This window comes from Microtus ochrogaster, linkage group LG9 (assembly GCF_000317375.1).
Source record: "Microtus ochrogaster isolate Prairie Vole_2 linkage group LG9, MicOch1.0, whole genome shotgun sequence".
NCBI classification, from domain to species: domain Eukaryota; kingdom Metazoa; phylum Chordata; class Mammalia; order Rodentia; family Cricetidae; genus Microtus; species Microtus ochrogaster.
In genome coordinates this window covers 34091707-34113830 of record NC_022034.1, presented here as the reverse complement: position 1 = coordinate 34113830, position 22124 = coordinate 34091707, and the positions used below count along the sequence as shown (strand labels likewise).

Genomic DNA, 22124 nt, shown 5'->3' with positions numbered 1-22124 from the left:
TGGTCTCTCAGTTCTTTTTATTATTGTTTTACACACACACACACACACACACACACACACACACACACACACACACACCCCTTACTGAGTCTATTTGGTATTGCAGAAGCTGATGTAAAGGCCATGGAGGGGTGCTGCTTACTAGCTTGCTCTTTCTGGTTTGCTCGGCCTGCTTTTTTATAGCACAAGCTGTAGGACCACAAGCCCGGATGACACCACCCACAGTGGGCTGGGCCCTCCCTCATCAACCTCTAATTAAGAAACTGCCCTAATGACTTGTCAACAGCCCTGTCTTATAAAAACACTTTCTTAATTGAGGTTCCCTCCTCTCAAACGACTTTAGCTGATGCCAAGTCGACCTAAAACTGTCCAGCTCAATAATGTATTCGGGAGCTTTTTAGAGAAAATGGATTCCCTCTCTTTCAACAGCCATTGATTGCTTGTAGTTCTTCAGCTAGGAGTGGGACCTTGTACAGTATCTCTCATCCACTTTGTCATGCTGACTGTTTTATTCAGGACACCATTTGCTTGGTGTCATTGTTTAGGTCTTCTTTAGACAATCACATTGTTGAAGTTTCATGGGTGCAGCTTCTCTGTCAAGCCCAGGTGATGCTATCATGCTGCTGACATCCCGATTTCCTGGATAGTAAAGTTTTTTGTCCCCACTTCTGCCACTTTCCCTGAGCCCTAGGTGTAGGGCTGTATGTCAGCATCAGTGGGATACTGATGTACACTGTGTATCCGCTGGAGTTGTGCACCTCATCTTCATTTGTTCTCTGCAGTTTCATCCATTATGAGACTCTGCAGTTGTCACCGTCTGCTCAGAAAGAAACTTCTTTGGTAAGGAGTGAGAGCAGCACTTATCTGTGCATATAAGGAGAAGTATTTAGAATATAGTTCGAAACTGTATTATCTAAGGAAGATGACAGTTATAGGTTCTTTTATACAGTATATGATTTCCCAGCCATTAGTAGTTGGCTGGGTTTGCAGTATAAGACATGGATTTCCCCTTCCCCATCCTGTTAAGCAGACCCTAAATCCAATTAGACAGTTGGTCACTTCCAATATAAAAGTGCCACTATTGCACCATTGAGGATATTTTGCCAGGCCAATAATTGTTGTGGCTTGTAGGTTTCACAGCTAATGAGAACTGTGGGGTTCTTTTCTCCCTTGGAATTTGCATAGCACTTTCTGATACTATGTCCTCAGGGTAGAGGCTTTCAGATCAGTTGCAGCTCAGTTCCTCCAAGTTCTGTGTCCAGAATACCATGGTTTCAGGGTTTTATGGTGGGAGGCAGCTACAAAAGCCTATGTTGTTTTAGGAATCTCTTGGAGTACCTGACTGAAAACCCAGAAGAAGGTTTACAGTGCCTGTGACTAGGCTTTTGTCACTTAATTCTATGACTTTGGACAGAAACATGAGTCTATTTAAATGATCTGTTCATCTCTCTAAATCTATCTATCCATTTTCTTTCTTCTATCCATCTATCAATATCTTTCATCTTTATCTGTCGTCTATCAATTTTCCATCTATCTATCTATCTATCTATCTATCTATCTATCTATCTATCTATCTATCTATCTATCTATCTATCTTATAAATGTATTGTAGGCATTTCATGTCTTGTTCCTGCCTGACTCCAGTTCTTTACATGCCTAACTATCTTTTCATGGCTGTTGTCTCTTCCTGAGTGGAATCTTACATATTTCTCTTCTCAGGATATTTGTCTTGGATTATCAAGGTCCTTTTGGATGACCTAAAATGACTAAGATTTTTAACTTAATTCCATCTTCAACGATCCCTTGTCCAAACAGGGTGACATTCAAGTTCTGGGGATTATGACAGAGACAGACTTTTAGGAGGTTGGTATTAAACCTTCTCACTGTATGACCACTGAAGAGTGGTCATTTCCTCTAGTTCCCCATGATGAAAAGTCCCATAGGGATTCATTTTCATTACAGGCTAACCAGGGTAATCCACTCTTGGAATATATAGTTTTAGGGCCTTATTGACCTATTCCTTATCATGTATTTGTTCATTTCCTAAAAGCATCAAGATAGCATGAATATGGGCACTGGACCACTTGACTAGATGGGCCCTCAAATACCTACTTTATACTAGGCTTTTTCTTTTGGGCCACCAACCAGCTCTCAAATCATGACATAGAGACTATTAACTTTGAATGCTCAGCCTTAGCCCTTTTAACTTAAATTAACCTGTTTCTCTTTATCTACCTTTCCCTCATGGCTTATTACCTTTATTACTTTTGTTTATCTTACTTTCACTGCCTTTCTATGTCTGTCTAGCTGGTGTCTGTCTGACTTCTTGCCCCACGAGTGTCCTTTCTCTCCTTCTCTCCTTCTTCTCTTCCTTCTTCTTTTGAGCCTACATTTGTCCTCCTATTTATTCTCTCTGCCTGGCAGCACCACCTATCTTTTCTCTTGCCTTGCTATTGGCCTTTCAGCTCTTTATTAAGCCAATTCGGTGCTTTAGGCAGACAAGGTGCAACCGATGAAACATATCTTTTCATAATTAAACACACATCCTTACATAATTAAACAAATATAACACACCTTTACACATTTAAAGTAATATTCTGCAGCATAAACAAATATAACACATCTTTTCTAGTTAAAATAATATTTTACAAAATTACTTATACTGAATTATTTGTTTATCCAGTCCTGGTTTTAGACTGACTGCTAGCTTACTGAATAAATTCTCAACATGGACAGTATCCTTTGAAATAATATTTCTGTAGACTGCTAGTTCCGGGCCTTCCACTAGATTTTTGCTGGCTTATTCTTGTTTAAGAAGCTAATTCTTTTCCTGACATGTTGTAGTGCTCAGAAACCAGCATGGTTATGGTGCTCTCCATAAGACAGGTTTAGTAGGAGTTCTGCTTTCTTCCCTGGGTGGGGCTACATCAATGTAATCCTCTTTTAAGGAGAAATTATTTACTATAACATTTTTCTTGTCTGAAAATGCATTATCGTTGATGGATTGTTTTAGTCTCTCCTTCCATCAGCTTGTTGGCAATACCATATCTTCCCATCATTTTGTTCTTCCTAATCTACTTCTTCGATTCAGATCCAAAACTTCAGATCTCCCAGGTGTCACCCACCATCAGTGTGCTTAGCTTTGTACTCAGATAGCTGTGCAAATTTGTGCTAAGTGATGAAGACAGAGGGGACAGCTGTGGAGAACATGACTTTGCAGCTGGGCGTATGAATGTGAGTTGTATGTTCATTTCATTACATGATGATTGGAACAGAGTGCCCAGCTAAGAAGAAGACTGCAGACTACAGTGACAGAGCTTTAAGAAGAGTCTTTTTATTCTCTATTATTCATCAGTATTTTCTAGTCTAAACTTATGCATTATTATACATTTGTACAAGTTATCAATAGATTTGTGAATGTGAATATATATCTGTGATACACACACACACACATATATATTTATGGTATATATGAGATAATATACACACAGACATATATATGAGTTAGGTTCTCATGTGGCCCAAATTGGCCATGAATTTGCTGTATATCCCAGAAGGCCCTTGAACTTCTGATCCTTTTCCTCTACCTCCTGAGTGCAGGGATTACAGGCATGAACCAGCGTGCATAGTTTTTGTTGTGTTGAGAATCAAACCCAGGGCCATATGCATGCTAGGAAGACACTACCAATTGCGCTATATCCCTGGCCCCGTATATTCATTCTTAAGTGTTGAGCCTTAGATCTTGCTAGGATAAATTTACCTTTTTTTTGTGTGTGTGCTTATAGTAGAATTTCTCGAATGTATTTTGAATTATTTATTACTTCTTTCTCTTATAAATTCATCTCTCACCTCTTATTCATATGCTGGAGCTGTTTCCATGGCATCATTCATATAGAATGAATAAATTTTATTTGACTTCGTTCCTTACCTAAACCTTTTTTTTCCTTATTGGCTGGCCACAGTAATATGTTGTAATTAAATCCATTGATGAATTTATATATAAAGAAAGTTTTTGGATTTGTACTCAAAATACACGCAAAAACAGGGTTTTGTGTTTTGTTTTTTAATTACTTCATTTACACTTGTGCTTTTTTTTTTTTTCAATTGAGACATATTCTTACCCTGTAGCCCAGACTAGTCTTAAACTTAAGGCAGTCCTTTTACCTTAACCTCTTGAGTCCTGGGTTTAGGCAATATGGGTCATGACATCAGGCAAAAGGCAGATCATTAAAGCAAAGCTTTTGGAGATGGATGTATTGACGTAGAAAAAACTGTGGTGGACTGAGGCTGTCAGGGCTTGAGGCTGCTTGTTGCTTCCAGTCTCGAGGGATGGCTGCATAACGGGAAATCTAAAGGAACTTTAGGAATCTTAATGCTGGAACCTCAAATGTTGTAATTGCTCTTAAATAGACCAATCTGTCCATCTGTCTGCCCTTCTACCTATCAATCATCTATTAGTCAGTCATCTGTTTTTGTTTCCTAGATGATGATAATATTTTCCCAGGATTCTAAACCACTTATTTACCCAAACTAGAGAGGCTATTCACATACTCTTAAGTAGTTACTTGACAAAAAATTCAAATCAGTTGTTTTTTGCTTCACATTAGAAGATTTTATATTTGCTTTTAACAGTAGTTTGTGTTTTGGGCTCTTTTATCTTTATTGTACATACATCCTGCTTGCTGCTTTGACAGTTAGGTGTATATCATGGTTCTCCACTTGGGGTGAACATTGACCTCCGTTTAGAAACGTTTCCAAATCATAATGCTCAGGTCTCACCTAGACCAGGAAGTTCACAAACTCTAGGATGGGTCTGCGCATCTTTAACCCCAGCATCTCATGACTTCCAGTAGTTCCGGTGTGAACCCAAATTTTGGAATCATGAATCTAAATGAATATTTATTGCTTTAATTTATTTGACTAGCTTCTGTTACGTAGAGTCTCAGTGTTTCTTTGTTATTTTTAGGATATAATTGATAGGCTTATCATTTTGAACTCTGAAGCTAAGATTCGCTCATTACTGAATTATGAACAATCACACATCTTTGGTCTAAGGTAAGCTATTAAACTTTAAGCACATTTTACAAACTGCGGAGATTAAGCATTTGTTGTATATATATTTTGTGTGACTATATAGTATGTGTCTCTACGTATGTGTGAGATGGTGTATGTGCACATGTGGAGGCCAGAGTTTGATGTCAGATGTGCACATGTGGAGGCCAGAGTTTGATGTCAGATGTCTTCCTTGGTGGCTTTCTCATTCTTTTGAGAGAGGACCTGTTAGTGAACCCACAGCTCACGGACTGAGATAGACTGGCTGGCCAGTGAGGTTGGAGGAATCTGTGTGGCTTTGCCTATCTGCACTGTGGGTCCAGACGAGTGTCTGACTTTTATGTGAGTCCTTGGGACCAAGCTCAAGTCCTCGTGATTGTACAGCAAGCGCTCATCCACTGAGCTGTCTCCACAGCCCGATTCTATATACTTCAAAGAGTGCTTAAATGGGCTAACTTAAAAACAGCATTGAAAGATGTCATTCTACAACATTAGAGTAAAAGCAAATTATAGTATTTAGGTTTTGATACTATAGGCTTTGTGTGAATTTAGGTTTTGCATGGTTAGTGGCTGTCACCTTTGCTCAGTGTGTAGGGACACATTAAGGACTACTTTCATTGACTTTTCTCAGGAGTCTCATGAAGATTCCCTGCGCTGCCTTGTGATTAGATCCTTTTTATAATAAGGCCTTAAAATAGGACTAGACATGGATGTTTGGTCTCGAGGTCCAGATTTTGCTTCTTGGAATTGATCATTAATCATCAGCTCTTCTTTCCTTGGGATTTAAGACTGGTTGAGTTTATATTCCTTGACATTTTAGTTAGTATGTTGAAATGGGGAAGAATGCAGGTTTGGCAGGGATACAGAGGCTTAGGACCTTTCAGTATTTTGCTCATAGGGAGATGTGTAGCTTGCTTTCCCACCTACAAATGACTGATTTGAAAACAGCTGAATTAAGGAGAATTTCTGTGCTTATAGGTTCATGATTTTTTCCCTTTGTATTATCAAAGCAACTTTCTCGGTAGTAAGAGAGGCCAGTGATAATGTATCACTCTAAAAGCAGGCCTCTTTGCTAGTAGAGTATAGCCTACACTTCAACATCTTAATTTTTTCTGTTCATTAATACTTGAACTTTACCTTTTGACTTCTTGGTTAAAAGAAGATATAAAGAAGCTGCAATTATTATACTTTTTTGATATTGGACCTTTATCTCAAAACATGTTTTCACATGAAATTTTAACTTTCAATTTATAACATGAGAAATATCATATAGCATGAAGCAAACGGGGATTGTCTATTAAAATATTCAATAGAATTCTCATTTGACTTTTGAGTAATTAAAAGTAATTGGTTTCTTCTTGTTATATACTAAGTAAATATTCCCCCTTGTATATTCATTTATGTATTTAGCTTGTGCACAAACACTATGACATGTATGCAGAGGTCAGGAGACAGCATTTTTAGGTGCACAAACACTATGACATGTATGCAGAGGTCAGGAGACAGCATTTTTAGGTTGGTTCTCCTTTGTTACCGTATGGATTCTTGGGGATGAAACTCAGATAATCAGGCTTGGTGGCCAGTGACTTTAAATGCTAAACATGCCTCCTTCTTTTCTCACCTCTTCTCCTGTCACCTTACATTTCTTTTGTGATATTTCTCCAACTGTACTTTAAAGGGAAACTACTAAAATTTTGTTATATAAAATAATATAAAAATGAAAGCTTTAATAAGTATTTTTTTGGGTCCTTTCTTACAGTGTACAAATGGAACTATCTGTCTTATAGAAAGAAAATTTTCTGTATTGGTGTACTGTTACCCCACTGCTGGTAGAGTGGTACATTCTCACAGTTTGTGTCCTGAGCCCTGGGACAGTGTACTTGTAGGAGGTGGAGATGCATTCACACAGCTGGGAAATGTATGACACTCACATTATTATCCTTCCAGGGAAGTGGGCGGCATTACATCTGAACGACTCAAAGGACTTAAAACAGTGTGTGGCACTTAAAAAACATTGGTTGTAACCAATATTAACAAATAGTACTTTGTGTGTTTTAGTATTTAACTAGCTGTATTCTGTTTTTGTTATGAAACAAGTATTGCCAGGACAGCCGTCTCCTATACACTGCAGAGCAAAGTACTTTCTGTAGAAAAGTTTGCATGTTAATTTTGGGCATTTTTGACTGGCTTTTAGAATTAGTGTTTTGCTTTTGGAAACATTAAAAATTATTTAGTGTGTGCCTATGTGCACACCTGCATGGATTTGTGCATACCTATGTATGTGTGCAGTTGCTTATGGAGACTGAATGAGGGTGTCAAATCCCTTGTAACTGGACTTCAGATGATTATAAGTACCCTAGTGTGAGTCTTCAGAAAGGCTAGTAAGGGCTCTTAACCATTGTGCCATTTTTCCAGCTCTTTTGACAAGGGTGTTTTTCTGTAATTTTAATTTTTATTATGTGCATTGGTATTTTGTCTGCGTGTTTGCCTGTGTGTGGGTGTCAGATCTTATAGACAACTGCGAGTTGCCATGTGGGTGTTGGGATTTAAACCCAGGTTCTCTGAAAGAGCAGTCAGTGCTCTTTAACCACTGAGCCATTTCTCCAGCCCTTGTCTTGTTTTCTAATAATTGTACGTGTTATTTTTTCTCCTTGGGTGTAACAGACAAAAGCAGCTTAAGGAACAAAGGATTTTTTTTTTTTTTGACTTACAGATTCAGGGCACATTCCATCCCACTGGGAAAGGCGTTATGGCTGTGCTAGAGGCAACTGTTCATAGTGTATTTTCAGTTAGGGAGCTATAGGTGAACGCTGGTGCTCAGGCAGCTTTCCACTTTGTGTGAGTCCAAGGCCTTTAGCCTATGGGAGGGTGCTGCCCACATTGAGAACGAGTTTCTCATCTCAGCGAACCCAACCAGGAAAATCTCTTCCAGCCATGCTTAGAGGCTCATCTTTTGAGGGCTTCTAGAACCTGTCAAGTTGACAATGAATGTTAAGCATCATAATAATGCGTATTTCCACTGTATTTGAAGCCTTCTCATTGTCTCATCCAGCAGTAGTTTGGAGGGAAATATCTGAAGTCATTTCCGTCTGCTATTTATTGTCCATTTAGGCCGCATGGCGGTAGATCCTAGCATTGCATTGGCTATGAAGCTTGTGTTTCTTTGGGTTCTGGAATTTTACCAGGATCTTTTCTTCTTACAATCACAGTGCTGTGCTTGAGACCGTACCTTCTTCAATATGCCTTCTGCTGCAGGATACAGCCTTCTGCGTGTGTCTGACTTTGGTTGCTTATTTGCCCCTTTACTTTTCTCTGCTTCAGAACTCTAGAAATGGAAAATTTGAACTACCTTGTGTCTGAACATGTAGTAATATGAGCGGCGGGGCTGCGTCCCCAGCACCCCAGCCGCACCCCGGCTGCCTGGCTAGCTTATGCCCCGAAATAATTACACGGACACTGTATTCTTTTAAGCACTGCTTGGCCCATTTCTATCTAGCCTCTTTTAGGCTAACTCTCGCACCTGGACTAGCCCATCTCTAATAATCTGCTGTATCCCACAAGGTGGCTTACCAGGGAGATTCTAGCCTACGTCCATCCTGGGTCGGAGCTTCATCGCATGTGCCTCAGAGAGCAGAACTCTCGCCTCTGCCCGCAAGAGTGGAGCATCGTGTCTCTCTGAGGCCTCTGCCCCCGAGAGGAGAGCTGTCGAGTCTGACCTCACTTCCTCTTCCTCCCAGCATTCTGTTCTGTTTACTCCTCCCACCTATGTTTTAACCTATCAGGGCAAGCAGCTTCTTTATTTAATTAACCAATGACCTTCCTCCATCATGAACACGTCAGTGGGACACACAGGAGGCTTAGTGAAATGTGGTTTATGGGTTTTCACGTTTTAGCAGCAGCCCATGTTACTTAGAACTCGAGAGTCTAATTTGTCAAGATGGTCTAAGAGATCTTACACTGTAGTCCTCTCTCACTCAAGGAGATGCTCTTTAATTAGCCCTGTGACTTGTTATGTCATCCTGGACCACTCTTAGCAGGGGGGAAATGTCTCCATACATGCCACCTCACACTGAGAACAACACTAAACACTGAAAAGAAGCTCCTCTTGCCCTCCTGCCTCCCTGCCTACACACCCATGTTCCTTCTCTGCTTCCCACCTTGACTTTGACTTTGCATCCTCCCAGAGTTATGTATTCCATATATTCAAGGTCAACATCACTCCCATGTTAATGATTCCAGTGCATCCATTTTTACATTCGATTCTCATTGTGTTGTCGTCACTTTCAGTAACATTGAAAATAGTGGGTTTTGCTTTCTTTTTGTATAAAAAATTGTCTTTGTGGCTGGGCATAGTGACTCATTCCTGTAATCCCAGCATTTGAGAAGTGGTAGCAGGAGTCTCAGGAGTTAAGGCTATCTATCCTTGGCTACATGGTGAGTTGGAGGCTAGGGTGAGCTATGTTAGACTCTATTTCAAAAAAACAAAAACATACATTTTTTCTTCTGTAACACTACATACTTCTTTATATTTTTAAAAATAAGCCGGGCGATGGTGGCGCATGCCTTTAATCCCAGCACTCGGGAGGCAGAGGCAGGCGGATCTCTGTGAGTTCGAGGCCAGCTCTACAGAGCGAGTTCCAGGACAGGCTCCAAAGCCACAGAGAAACCCTGTCTGGAAAAACCAAAAAAAAAAAAAAAAAAAAACCTTTCTTTTTTTTTTCATTTTACATACCAATCCCAGTTCTTACTCCCTCCCCTTCTCCTATTCCCTTTGCCTTCCCCCACCACTCTATCCCCTCCTAAGAGAGGGTAAGACACATTGCTTTGGGGAAGGTCCAAGTTCCTCCCACTATATCTAGGCTAAGCATGGTATCCATCCTAAGAGAATAGGTTCCTCAAAAGCCAGTACAAGCAGTAGGGATAAATCCTGGTGCCATTTCCAGTAGCCCTGCAGTCTGCCCCAGCCATACAACTGTCACCCACATTCAGAGGGTCTAGTTTGCACCTATGCTGGTTCCTTCCCTGTCCAGCTGAAGTTGGTGAGCTCCCATTAGCTCAGGTCAGCTGTTTCAGTGGGTGTCCTCCATCATGGTCTTGACCTCTTTGCTCGTATTTTCACTCCTCCCATTCATGAACTGGACTTTTAGAGCTCAGCCCAGTGCTCCGCTATGGGCCTCAGTACAATTTTTTTTTTTTCTGTAATTTCGGCATCTTTCTCTGAGAAAAGTCTCTGAATGCAATACTATGGATTTGGTCCTGGGACAGCCTATCCAATCACCACTCTCCGATACTGTTTTTAGTTCTAATCATATTTGACATCTCAATTCACACATTTCTCAGGCACCAAAAACTTAATATGTCAAAAATTTAACTCTGGGATCTCCCATCTTCCCCCCCCCCCCATGAATAGAAACAGACAAAGTAAATTTGGTTTCTGTCTCGTTCAGTTACTCACCCATCTCTTTAGTCGCTTCAGTCTGAAAGTCATTTTATTTTCTCATTGTTTTTCAAACAGTAATTTATCTTATTATGACTAAATTAAGCAAGATGAGAAATTAAATATAATAAATTAAGTGAAATCCTTCTTAATTCACAGTGTCATCATTAACATTGAAGGAAATTATTCTAGGCATCACTGTATGTGTGTGCTGTCAAGTAGGCTGCATCCCCACACAGAAATAAGTTCAGTTATGGAGATGGAATCAAGAGAGCCACTTGAAATTCTAAATGAATTCTACAGGAAGGAAAAGACACCCTAGTGAGATGGAAGGAATTGCTGAATTTCAAATGACTTTTCTTTTTTCCACTTCAGTAAGTACCTTCCTCAGGATCCCTGTAAGGTTAAGAAGTAAAATTATGTAAAACCCTTCAAGAGATTTGAGGATTCTATTTCATTTTCAGACAGACTTGATTGACTCTACTGTGAATGATGAAGACATTAATGCTTCCTCGGGCCTCCCACTTCTCTTGTCTCTATCTGTCTTCGTCTGCTTTATGTTGTTATAACAAAGTCCCCGAGGCAGGGTAATTATGTAGCATTTTATTTGTTTCTCGATTCTTATGACTGGAAGGTCTGAACAGTATGGTGCTGGTGTCCAAGCCACAGCCCTTAGCTGTGCTGTAATGTGAAGGAAAGACAGAAAGGTTACCCACCATGCCCCAGAAGGCAGAGCTTATTTGCCAGGGTAGGAAGCTGGGGTAGGGGTTCTGAATCAGTCTTGCGCTTTTTATTACAATTAGGGTCTTGTAATAAAACCAACAGGGTCTTATTGGGAAGTGAAATGGGCCCCTGAGAACTCAGATTTGAAGGTGCCATCCCATTGACATCCAGACTTTGCTCTAGGCCCTACATGTTAAAAGTTCCACCACTTATCAAGCGCCTACGAAATGAATCACTGGGATGTGCATTCAAACTGCACCCAAATCATAGCACTTGCCATGAGCCTCTGTCCTCCCATGTGCCTGTGAGATGGTAGCTGATTTGCCTGATTCTGAACCTGCTTCACGACTCAGACACTATCCTCTTCTCTTTACCAAGAGAGAAGCTGCTGATTTGAGTATCTCAGTAGAGGGCCTTTTATATATAAACATAACATGTGCCTTTTCTTTCTCCCCCCTCCCGCCCCCCACTTCCATCCAGCATTACTTGCTTGCTTTTTTTTTTTTTCTGTATTGACTAGACTGGCCTCACACTCACAGAGATCCACCTGCCTCTGACTCCTGAGTGGATATTTGTAATTTCAAAGTTTGTATTTTTGGGGCTGGAGAGATAGAGTTAATGGGTAAAGAGCATGTGCCGCTCTTCCAGAGGACCTGGCTTTAATACCCAGTGCCAGCATGATAGATTACAGATCACCACCATCTGTACCTCCATGTCCTGGGAATCCAGTGCTGTCTTCTGGCCCCATGGCAACAGGCATGCACATAGTAAGGCGACTTATACTCATAAAACACCCATACATGAAATAATAATAAAAAAATTACCCTTCTCCACTGTTTACTGTGCTCCTGGTCACTGAACTCTAAGAGCTGTGTTCTGTGCCACGTGAGGGTAATCACTGAAGAGGAAAGGTGATGTGATAATTACTCTCTCCAACCCTACTGCCTACCAAGGGTTTCATATAGTAAGATAATGAGGTAATTAATTGGGAAAAGAAACATTGATATTAAGCCTCCCTTCCCTGTGAAAACAGGGCTTGACACTTTTGGAGAGCACCCTCTCGTCTGCACCCTCCTTTCCTGGCTACATCAATCATTTCCTACTTGCTGAGTTTTAAGACTCTGAGGAAGGCAGACGCCTTATCTCCCTGAAGCACAGTGCTTCTTACAGGCTCTGTGCCAGTGTCTAATGCCTTTAAGCACCCTCCTCTCTTTTCCCGACACACAGCATGGCAGCCTGGAGGGTAAAGCTGGCTCTGTTGTGCACAGCAGATTCTGAGCCCCTTTCCTGTGACCTTTGCCTTGTGGTTGCTCCTACACATTGAGTGATTCTGAACTTTTCTTGTCTGCTCTGTTGCCAGTCATTTTTTAAAAATATTTATTTGCAAAATCTATTGGCAAATTAAAGAATTACCTGAACACTTTAATCTTTCCGAAGGTTTTAGCAGTTTAGTTTTCTTAGCCATCTGAAGTATTTAGAGAAATATATTTTTCTTAGGATGTTTTATTTCAATGCCAAAAAATTACAGTATCTTCCTGGCAGTGGTGGTACATGTCTTTAATCCAAGTACTTGGGAGGCAGAGACAGGTGGATCTCTGTGAGTTTGAGGCCAGCGTGGTCTGCAGAGTGAGTTCCAGAAAAGCCAGGGCTACACAGAGAAACCCTATCTTGAAAAAGAAAAAAATATAGCATCACTCAGTATTAACTCTTTTCATTATACCAGATTACAAATTGTTTTAGTAAATCCTTAAGATGCTTTTGAAAATTTACATCTTTTTTCCCCCCTGGGGAACCACTGAGTTTATTGAGCTTACTTACTGAGCATGGTTGAAAAGATACAAGAGTTTTGATACTGTGGTGGTTTGAGTCAAAATGATCCCCAAAGTTCCATGGACAGTGGCACTATTAGGACGTGTGGCCTTGTTGGAGAAAGTGAGTCATAGTCACTTTCTGCTGCCTGTTGATCTGGATGTAGAACTCTCAGCTCTCTCTCCAGCTCTCTCTCCAGCACCATGTCTGCCTGTATCCATCATGCTTCCTGCCATGATGATAATGGACTAAACCCTCTGCAACTGTAAGCCAGCCCCAATCAAATGTTTTCCTTTGTAAGTGTTGCTGTGGTCATAGTGTCTTTTCACAGCAACAGAAACTCTAATTTAGATACCCAGAAGCAGCACACAGGAATGTCTCCACACAGTATGTACAATGGCTCTCCCATAGCTACGTATGTGGAGCTTACCTTCTCTCTACTCTTCCACTGCCCATATACTCTCTATTACATTACTTCAAAATTTACAGAAAATTGCAGCAGCTCCAACGAGATCGAGATCATTCTGTCCTGCATTCGGGACCTTATTCAAGGACATCTCTCGGCTTCCCAGTGAGAGGCTGAGCCTGTGAGCAGGCTTACTCCAGAGGACTCCACTGTTTGGTTTTGTGTTGTTTCTATTGTAAGTTGATGATATTATAGGAGTTCAGAAGCACAAAAAAAATTACATCTTACGTAGTAGTTCTTAAATATATATTTAAACTTAATATAGTTTCAAATGTCAGTGTAATTCTCCAAAGCTTACTTTTTTCTTTTGCTTTGAGACTGTAATATCTAATATCAAATTATTGTCAGTTTTCTTCAAAACTAAGGGACCTACTTCATGCAACAGCTTATGAATTACTGGTTTTCTCTTTATTTTACAATTACCCACCAATAGCAAATTTTGTATGAGAATAGTAAGACTTATGAAGATTTTTTTTCAAACAAGACAAAAATGCTTTATTTAGATCACCAAGAATAATGTTTCACAGAAAGGGAGCAGTTACAAACTCTAGAGTTGCAGATTCTCTTTTGCTGTCAATGTTCATTTGCCCCTAAAATATTTTGAGATGACGCTATGTCCAAATATGAAGTCAAGTGTGTTGAACAGAGTTCTCTAGTCTCATCACATTAAACATCTTTAAAAACATTTTAATGCTAAGAAATATCTAAACAGTGTGGTTCTTGCCAACGACCCACTGTGATGTCTATTAGAACAGCCTAACCTATGTATACTTTCATGAATGTTCCCCCTGAACACAGCAGTGGCTGCTTCTTGCTATCACAGGCAGCCTGTGCAATAGCATGCATTTTTTTTTTTAAAAATAAGCAACTTTACTTCCCTACAGGCATGACAACCACAATAGCCCAGGAAGTTATTCTTAACAAAAAACCCTACAGTATGTGAACAACTCAAATCCCGAAGCCTGCCCTCTCTCAGAGCCCCACCTCCCCCAGGGTGGGCCCACCTAGAAAAGAAAACACCAAGCCAGGTGCTTACAGAGCCATCAAACTTTAACAGATTGTCCTGGGGTTCTTGCTGCTATAGTGGGCCTCACAGGCGGAGACATATGCAGACTCCAGGAAGAACTCAGCCTGGTATTCTGCTAAAAATCTCAGAAAGAGATCCAAGTGCTTCAGTAATGCTTTCAGGTTCTTCTCAGAGAAGGACATCTTCCCAAGAATCTCGGGGAGTTTAACAAACAGTCGCAGTAAATGCTGTGCGCCATAAATGTATGAGGGGGGAGGTGGCTGGTGTCCTGGGGGGTAATTGTCAGGCACAAGCTTCCAGGAGAGGATCTCATTTAGTTCCTCTGCTGTCCCTTCAAAGCCAGCAAACATAGCACTCCCTTCCTTCCCTGGAGTGAGAGAAATGGGGGACGGTGACGTGCCATGCACAGGTGTCTTTTGCAAGTGCGGGAACAGCTTGGGCACACTGCGCTTGGCCTGGGGTGAGGCCCGGTCCTCAGGCTGCCAGTGGCAGTGGGCAAGGTGTCGCATGGACCGCCTGGGAGCCCGCGGCACTTCCGCCTCCGCTCTGCGCCTCTTGTGGGCGGCGGGCCCGGCCACGGGCTGGCTCTCGGAGGGCTGCGGGGTGGATGGGCCCGGCCAGGGCGCCTCCTGGCTCCTGCCTGTCTCGGTGGCTTTTTCCTCGGTCGGAAAGAAAAAGGTGGAGGAAGTCACCATTTCATACTGTGCCTGTTCCTGAGGGTAGAGCAGCACGAGGGGGAGCGCGTGGTCGAAAGTGATACGCAGCCCGTCCGCCATCTCCCTGCAGAGGCCCACGCTCCTCTCGGGCGCGGCGCGCTGGGGATGCGGCCGGCGGTCCCCCGAGGCCAGCGCGCTCGCCCAGAAGTGGCGCACGTAGCACTCCAGGATGGCCCCCACGTTGGTCTGGCACGGCAGCCTCACCAGCCGCCGCCTGCGGTTGATGTAGTAACAGTCGTCCGTCAGCCGCTGCTGGAGCACTTCCGGGATGGGGATGCGGACGGCCCTTTCATCCGGTTCCCTTTTCGCGTGCGACTCCAATTCCCTCTTGCCTTTGGGCTTTGGGTCGGTATCGCCATGTTCACCCACGTCCTCATCCTTCTCCTCACCGTCGTCCTTATGGCCGCAACCGAGGGAGCTCATCCTTTTAACGTTCCCGACAGTCCCCGCAGGCAGACGACCCGCAGCGCTTTCCCTTCTGCCTGGGCTCCGCGGGCTGGCGGCGGCTTTTCTGGCTGGTTCACACTGTAACCTGAGACTTCATCTGTTCCACGAAGCCACGGCTTTTGGGCTGCCCTCCGGTCTCGGCCATTAAAACGATCTGATCGCCTGGAACTTTCCGCCAGTTTTGTCTTCCCCCAGCAACAACATGACGTACTTGGCGTGGCGGAGCACTCGCGCCAGGGCGGGCGGGGGTCAAGCAGGAAGCGCAGCACTTTCTGGGTAGAATTGAAATAATGCTCCTTTTTCTTAAGGACCAACCTCTATATGACGTTAGGAGAAAAAGTAAAATACTAATTTTAGAAATAAATTTAGGTTGGAAATTGGTTATTTTAACGTAATAAACATAGTTGAGTGTTAATATTCCATCAGAGCAAATTACCTAATTATGGATTCTCGGTAACCCAGTTGCTAAAGTTAAATTTCATTACATTAGTAATAAGAAATAGTTCAAATTAACTTATGAAAAATATTTTTAGTATCAGAAATTAAAATATAATCTTGACTACAAATTCCCTTTTTTAAAATTACGTGCGTGCACACATTTGTAGATACTTATATACACACACCCATTACTTTTTGTTCTTTATATTAATTTAAATGATCATCTGTTGCTAATTGGTTAATCCTGTGTTTTCTTGTATAAGTAGATTCTTCCGTATTTATAAAATTAAGATTTATGAAATTTTGAATTAAAACCACAGATAAATTCGTCAAGTAATTATTGCTTTAATAACAAATTTATAACTGGTACTGGTGATGCCAAAGGACTGGCCAGTTTTCAAACTATACATTTCTATTAACCCTCTTACCTTGGGGATTCTTATCCTTTGTGACTGCCTGTATTCTGCCAACTTAGTGAAATTTATTTCTTTCACTGACTTAAGAAATACTTAAGTCTCCACCAAGCACTATGCTTTATTGGAGAGTCGCACGTTGTTTTAATTTGGGGATTTTTTTTTTTTTCTCTTCGCTGAACTTTTCTTCTCCATCTACCTTTGAATTTTGTAAAGGTTGGTTTTTAGTCTTCTGTCAGTTCTCTCTACAGGGGTTTCAATGATCAGTTCTAGGCTTTTGTTCTTTCTTCTTCTTCTTTTTAATGGTTGTTGTTTTTGTTTGTTTCCTTTCTGTGTTCTTGCTATGTAGCCCAGGCTGCCTGCCTCCTGCCTTCACTGCCAAGTGCTGGGCATTACAGATTTGTGCTATTTCACCTGCCAGTGGTCAGCTCTTCATAACCCCGCCTCTGTGTACCCAGGCTTAAGCACTGCTCTGAGCACTTTCTTTTGAACATTAACATTTGCAAAATGTGTGAATTTATCAATCTCTGTGTGCTTTTAATCTATACTTTTTATTTATATATTTTTTAAAGCTATATATTTACAATGCCCAAACTAAACTGCAGCTGCAGGAGGTCCCAGAACCTTTCTGCAATTCAGATCTGCATTTGGGAGTAGAGTGAAAAGACTCCCCACAGTTTCCACTCACACTTCACTGTAGAATCCCCATGGGAAACTGACTGCCCCCTTCTCTCTTCTACAGATCTTCAGACTTGTGTGTGTGGTTGGGGTGCATTGCTACTGTTTGTATCAATCATGTCCCATTTGGGGGTTTGACTGTTAGGCAGGTACATAGTTTTCTCCAGTGCTGTAGGATGAAGACTTTCATATCAAAGAAATGAAATGTGGTTAAGTAAGCTATACATGCACACCCAAATAGAGGTAATATCCAAATATATATTTATGTGACACACACATTTATAATATGTGATTAGAGTTTGTAAACACACACTATAGAACCTATGAGAATGTACAGATTTAAATTATTGGTAAAAATGAAGTGTGCTTCTTTCCCCAGTGACCTGAATTAAGAGCAGGAGAAAGTGGCAGAGAGAGAAGGGCTTGTGACTATGGGGAGGGGAAACTGAGAACGTGTTTGGAATATATTCAAGGGGAGGACGCGCTACCCAAGGCCAAACCACACAGAATCACTCCTGTTGCCCTACTTAAGAGCCTGCCTTCTCACACTACTGGTACGTAGTGTTTTAAAAGAGGCGTGTAAGCCAGGCGGTGGTGGTGCACGCCTTTAATCCCAGCACTCCGGAGGCAGAGGCAGGCGGATCTCTGTGAGTTCGAGGCCAGCCTGGTCTACAAGAGCTAGTTCCAGGTCAGGAACCAAAAACTACGGAGAAACCCTGTCTCGAAAAAATAAATTAAAAAAAAAAGAAGCATGTAGTATTTCTAATAATTAAAAGTAGAGTTAAGAGATTTGGCTTGGGTTATGCAAAAGCTTCTGAGGGATACATTATATTAAAATAAGGAATCAGTTTTATTAAAATATACATTGTAAAATAAGTAAAAGGGTTAGTTTCTAATTTTACAGATTGTATTCAGATACCTCAAGTATTTCACATTTTTATTTCTAGCAGTGAATGAGAGAAATGGGGAAGAACAGGGGTGGAGGAGATAGAAGGACAAGAGAAGGCAGTGTGGAGCAAGCTGGGGAGAGGAGAGAGTGGGGGGGGGTTTGAGAGGGGAGAGGAGAGGACACTGAAGGCAGGGCAGGGGGGTGTGACAGGTGGAGGCTAAGTTTTAGCACGTGTTTTTGTTGTTGTTTGTTTCTGTGAGAAACAAAAAGGAGAGACTTATTTTGACTCCTAATATCACGGTGACCAGCATTGAGTGTCCACAGTCCTTCCGTGGAAGGGCAGGGTGCAGTAGAGCTGCTTACCTGATGGCAGCTAAGACCACAGAAGACCAGGTCGCAGGTGACATAGACACTCACAGGTACATCCTCCCTGTCCTACTTCCTTCTGTTAGTGTCCACTTTCTGGTTCCCACCATCTGGTTATGGACTCAAGAATCCATGAAGGGATATTCACTGATCAGGCCATGGCCAGTCACTTCCAAAAGCTCACCTCTAAACACTACCCTGGAGACCTGGTCTGTAGCACATGGGAGCCTTGAGGGGGCGGGGGGGTTAACTCCAAAACTGTAAAAGGATGCAGGATGAAGTGGAGGGAATGCAGATGGATGGTGAGTATACCATATCAACAGAAAGAGAACTAAGCCAGGTAATGTGTGGTTGTTTTAATCAGCAGTTTTTCCTACGTTAGTTTAGTGAGCTCCTTTTGCATATGAGGCAGTCTTTCTTTGGGACTTAGATTTCCTCTGCTCTCCTTCCCTCACTATAGCTGTTATTACATTCTTGATCGGGTCCCATGGCTATAAAAATGTCATTCATTGACGGACGAAGTAGCAGTTTAGTATGGCTGTATTTGTCTCCCTACAGCTTGCTTCTTCTTTAATACCTGAACGATTTTATAGTTGCCTTGTTTTGTAAGTATCTTCTACTGAGGTATCTTGAGACTATCGCAAAGCATAAACCATTCCGTCTCTGATACTATCATGTTTACACAAAGCCATGAAGTCCCTAAATGTGCACACTGATTCTAATTTGTTACTTCAATTTGGTACAATTCCCTAAGGCAGTTATTTTCAGGCTCCTTAAAATTAAAAAATAACTGATACAAATAGGGCACAGAAAAGTCAACTATTTACTTCAGATGATATTACTAATTTGTGCAGCCAGAAATTTAATCCGGGCTTACTGGTTCCAGAGATTGTAATGTCCAATGCATGCATTGCTGAGGTTCCCATTACTGTTATTCTACACACACACACACACACACACACACACACACACACACACACACTCTCTCTATTACTTTTCTCATCCTGTGATGATGGTTACTATAGAAATACTTCGCAGAGACAAGCATGGCTAGTACAGTTCTTGCCTCTCCATGTGGCTGGGAAGTCTTATCTGGTATTTTTCACTTTCCTACATTACAAGTATTCAAAGAGACTCAGCTGCTTAGGGTTCTATATCTAACTTTCAGACCTTGGTCTAAAGCTGGTTTTTGTGGGGTTTGAGCCCCAGTGAGCTGTATTAAACCTGTATTAGTTTTTGGCACTAGATGAGGATTTTTAGGAGATCCAAAGAATCTATGGACCCTAGCCATTTTCTTCCCTTAGCAGCCAACAGTAATTACCTTCCTGTTGGTTGGTTCAGTGATATAAGGAGAACGTTTACATTTCTACATATGGGAATTCTCTAGAATACCTCTCAGGACTGTGAGCTTTTCTAGAAAAGCATTGCTGACATCAGCTACTGACACCAGTGGCATCCAGACCCCCCACAGTCCAGCTTGGGAAATGCAAGGAGCCCTGCCAGTGCGGGATTCCTGGAGCCCGGAAGCTCAAAGGTGGCTGCGCGTCTGAAATGCCTACCTCAGCTCCGGGGAGGACTCCGGAAAGCGGATCTTCTGCTGCTCAATGCAACACTCTCCGGCCGGCCACAGTCCCTTTTCACCCCAGCAGTAGACAGCTTCTGCAAGCTTGGAGGTGGGGGTCGGGACCTAGAGAATCTTGTTAGTTTCAGTTTTCGACGGATTTGTCCGGTTTACTTCCTGAATCTCTAGCGCCCCACCCATCCCTCCCGGTGGAATGTTTCAATTCCAAGGAAATGGCCCCAGGACTGGTTCATCAAACCCACCCCGGAAGGGCAGGGCGGCCTGACAGCCAAGGACAGGAATGGGCTCCACTGTTAGTAGAAGGATACAGTGCCTTATTATTTTCTAAAACACAGTTATGTTGGGAGTAGGAAGTCTTGTCACCCCCAATCCCCAGGAGCTTTCTGACTCAAACTTTCAGAGGCTCAAACTTAAGGGGCAAAGGAGCCACAGAGCCCTCTTCAGCAGCCTCAGAAAATAAAAGAAAGAAAGAAAGAAAGAAAGAAAGGAAGGAAGGAAGGAAGGAAGGAAGGAAGGAAGGAAGGAAGGAAGGAAGGAAAGAAAAGAAACAAAAGAGGCTGAAGTACTAAAGCCCAGGCCTAACAAAGCACTGTTGGTAGGTGGGTGGGAGAGGCAGCAGGTGGCTGCCAAGGTCACCATAGCAACCAAGAACAGGCCTAGACTTTCTTAGGCTTTTTCTCACCTAAGACTGACTGGTGGACCTGATTGGCCACTTTTAGTTGGAGGAGGACTAACTTGGGGGTTCTCCTCTCCCTTTTGTTTATTTTATTGGCATTCTTATGCCCAACCAATCAAGGATGTTCTGGGGCTTTAGAGCCAGTTGTTGCATGGGCCAGTGGAGGGAGAAGGGAAGGCTCCTGACTCCATCTGACTTCAGAACCTTGGCCCTGGCCACTTTGGTCAGGAGAGAGGAAAGACTGACTGTCTTCAAGACTCACAAGACACAGACCCACGGAAGGCTTTCAACACTCCAAGTCTCTATCTCCGTCAGGGAGCACAAGGAGCCTGCCTGCAGTACCCAACCTGCAGAGAGACTCATTTCTGTTTCCTCCTTGAAGCCTCCAGCAGGGTCGGCCTGGCTGCTAGGGTAGTTTGCTGTGACCAAAAACACCCTGACCAAAAGCAGCTTGGGGAAGAGGGTTTCTTTACCTTACACTCCCACATCAAAGTCCTTGAGACAGGAACTGAAGTAGAGGCCATAGAGGGGCCTTTCTTACTTACTGTCTTATTCTTGGCTTGTTCAGACTAGTCCAGGGTCACCAGTTCAAAGGGTGTCACTGATACCCAGTCACTTGAGCCCTCCCATGTCAAGCCTCAATCAGAACAATTCAGGACAGCCTTGCCCTCAGGTCCATCTGCAGAAGAAGGCATTCCCACAGTTGGGGCTTCCTCCTCTAAGATGACTGTAGTTGGTATTGAGTTGATAGGAAGCTAACCAGCACAGCTAGAGAAGGACATTTGTCTCTGCAGCTGCTTCTGGCTTCCAAGACCTGGGGCCCTACCCTTCAGTCCATCCCACAGTCCCAGGCTTCCAGGTGGTCTGATACCCCTGACTTGTGTACTTGTTCTGCAGGGGGTTGTTCTCAGCTGACTCCTCCACCTTCTGAGAGCTTTTGAGCCCTAAGCCCTTCCCAGAGCTGTGGCACTTCCTCCCTGTAACGGCTCTCCTCTCCACAAGTACCCCCTGCTATTGCGAGTTCAAACTTGTTTCATTTAAATCTTTCCTGGTGATCCCTTTTCAGGCACTTTATCTCATTTAAAGGTTGTTAATTCCAAACTTGCAGAGAACTTCTTATTTGAACTCTTTGCTGTCTGCCCACTCTCTTCTTGGAGAAGGCTGGGACACAAAAGTGCCGGTCAGAAACATAATCAGATCTTCAATTGTTTGTGCATAATACTCTCAGCTATCTAAAGGAAGTGATGCTTTTGTAGGATAAGGTTAAACTGACCCAAAGAACACAGTAAATTGTGTGAACATAGGAATTATATGCACAGCATAATCTCTAGTGAAAAACCCTCGTTTTCAAGGGCGGTGGGAGAATTCCCCAAGACTCAATAATTCAGGCCAACAGATGCAATCA

At 42.4% G+C, this 22124-nt stretch overlaps 1 protein-coding gene and 1 pseudogene across 1 annotated transcript in view; one reads left to right on the top strand and one right to left on the bottom strand.

The window, feature by feature from the left end:
- Positions 1-22124, top strand: part of Tbc1d32 (TBC1 domain family member 32) — a 192225-nt gene that overhangs the window by 82464 nt on the left and 87637 nt on the right. The window contains exon 22 of the mRNA XM_026787416.1: positions 4967-5055. Within this exon, the coding sequence (XP_026643217.1) occupies positions 4967-5055 (89 nt within the window). The remainder of the gene's footprint in view (positions 1-4966; positions 5056-22124) is intronic.
- Positions 13888-20100, bottom strand: LOC102002966 (annotated as a pseudogene).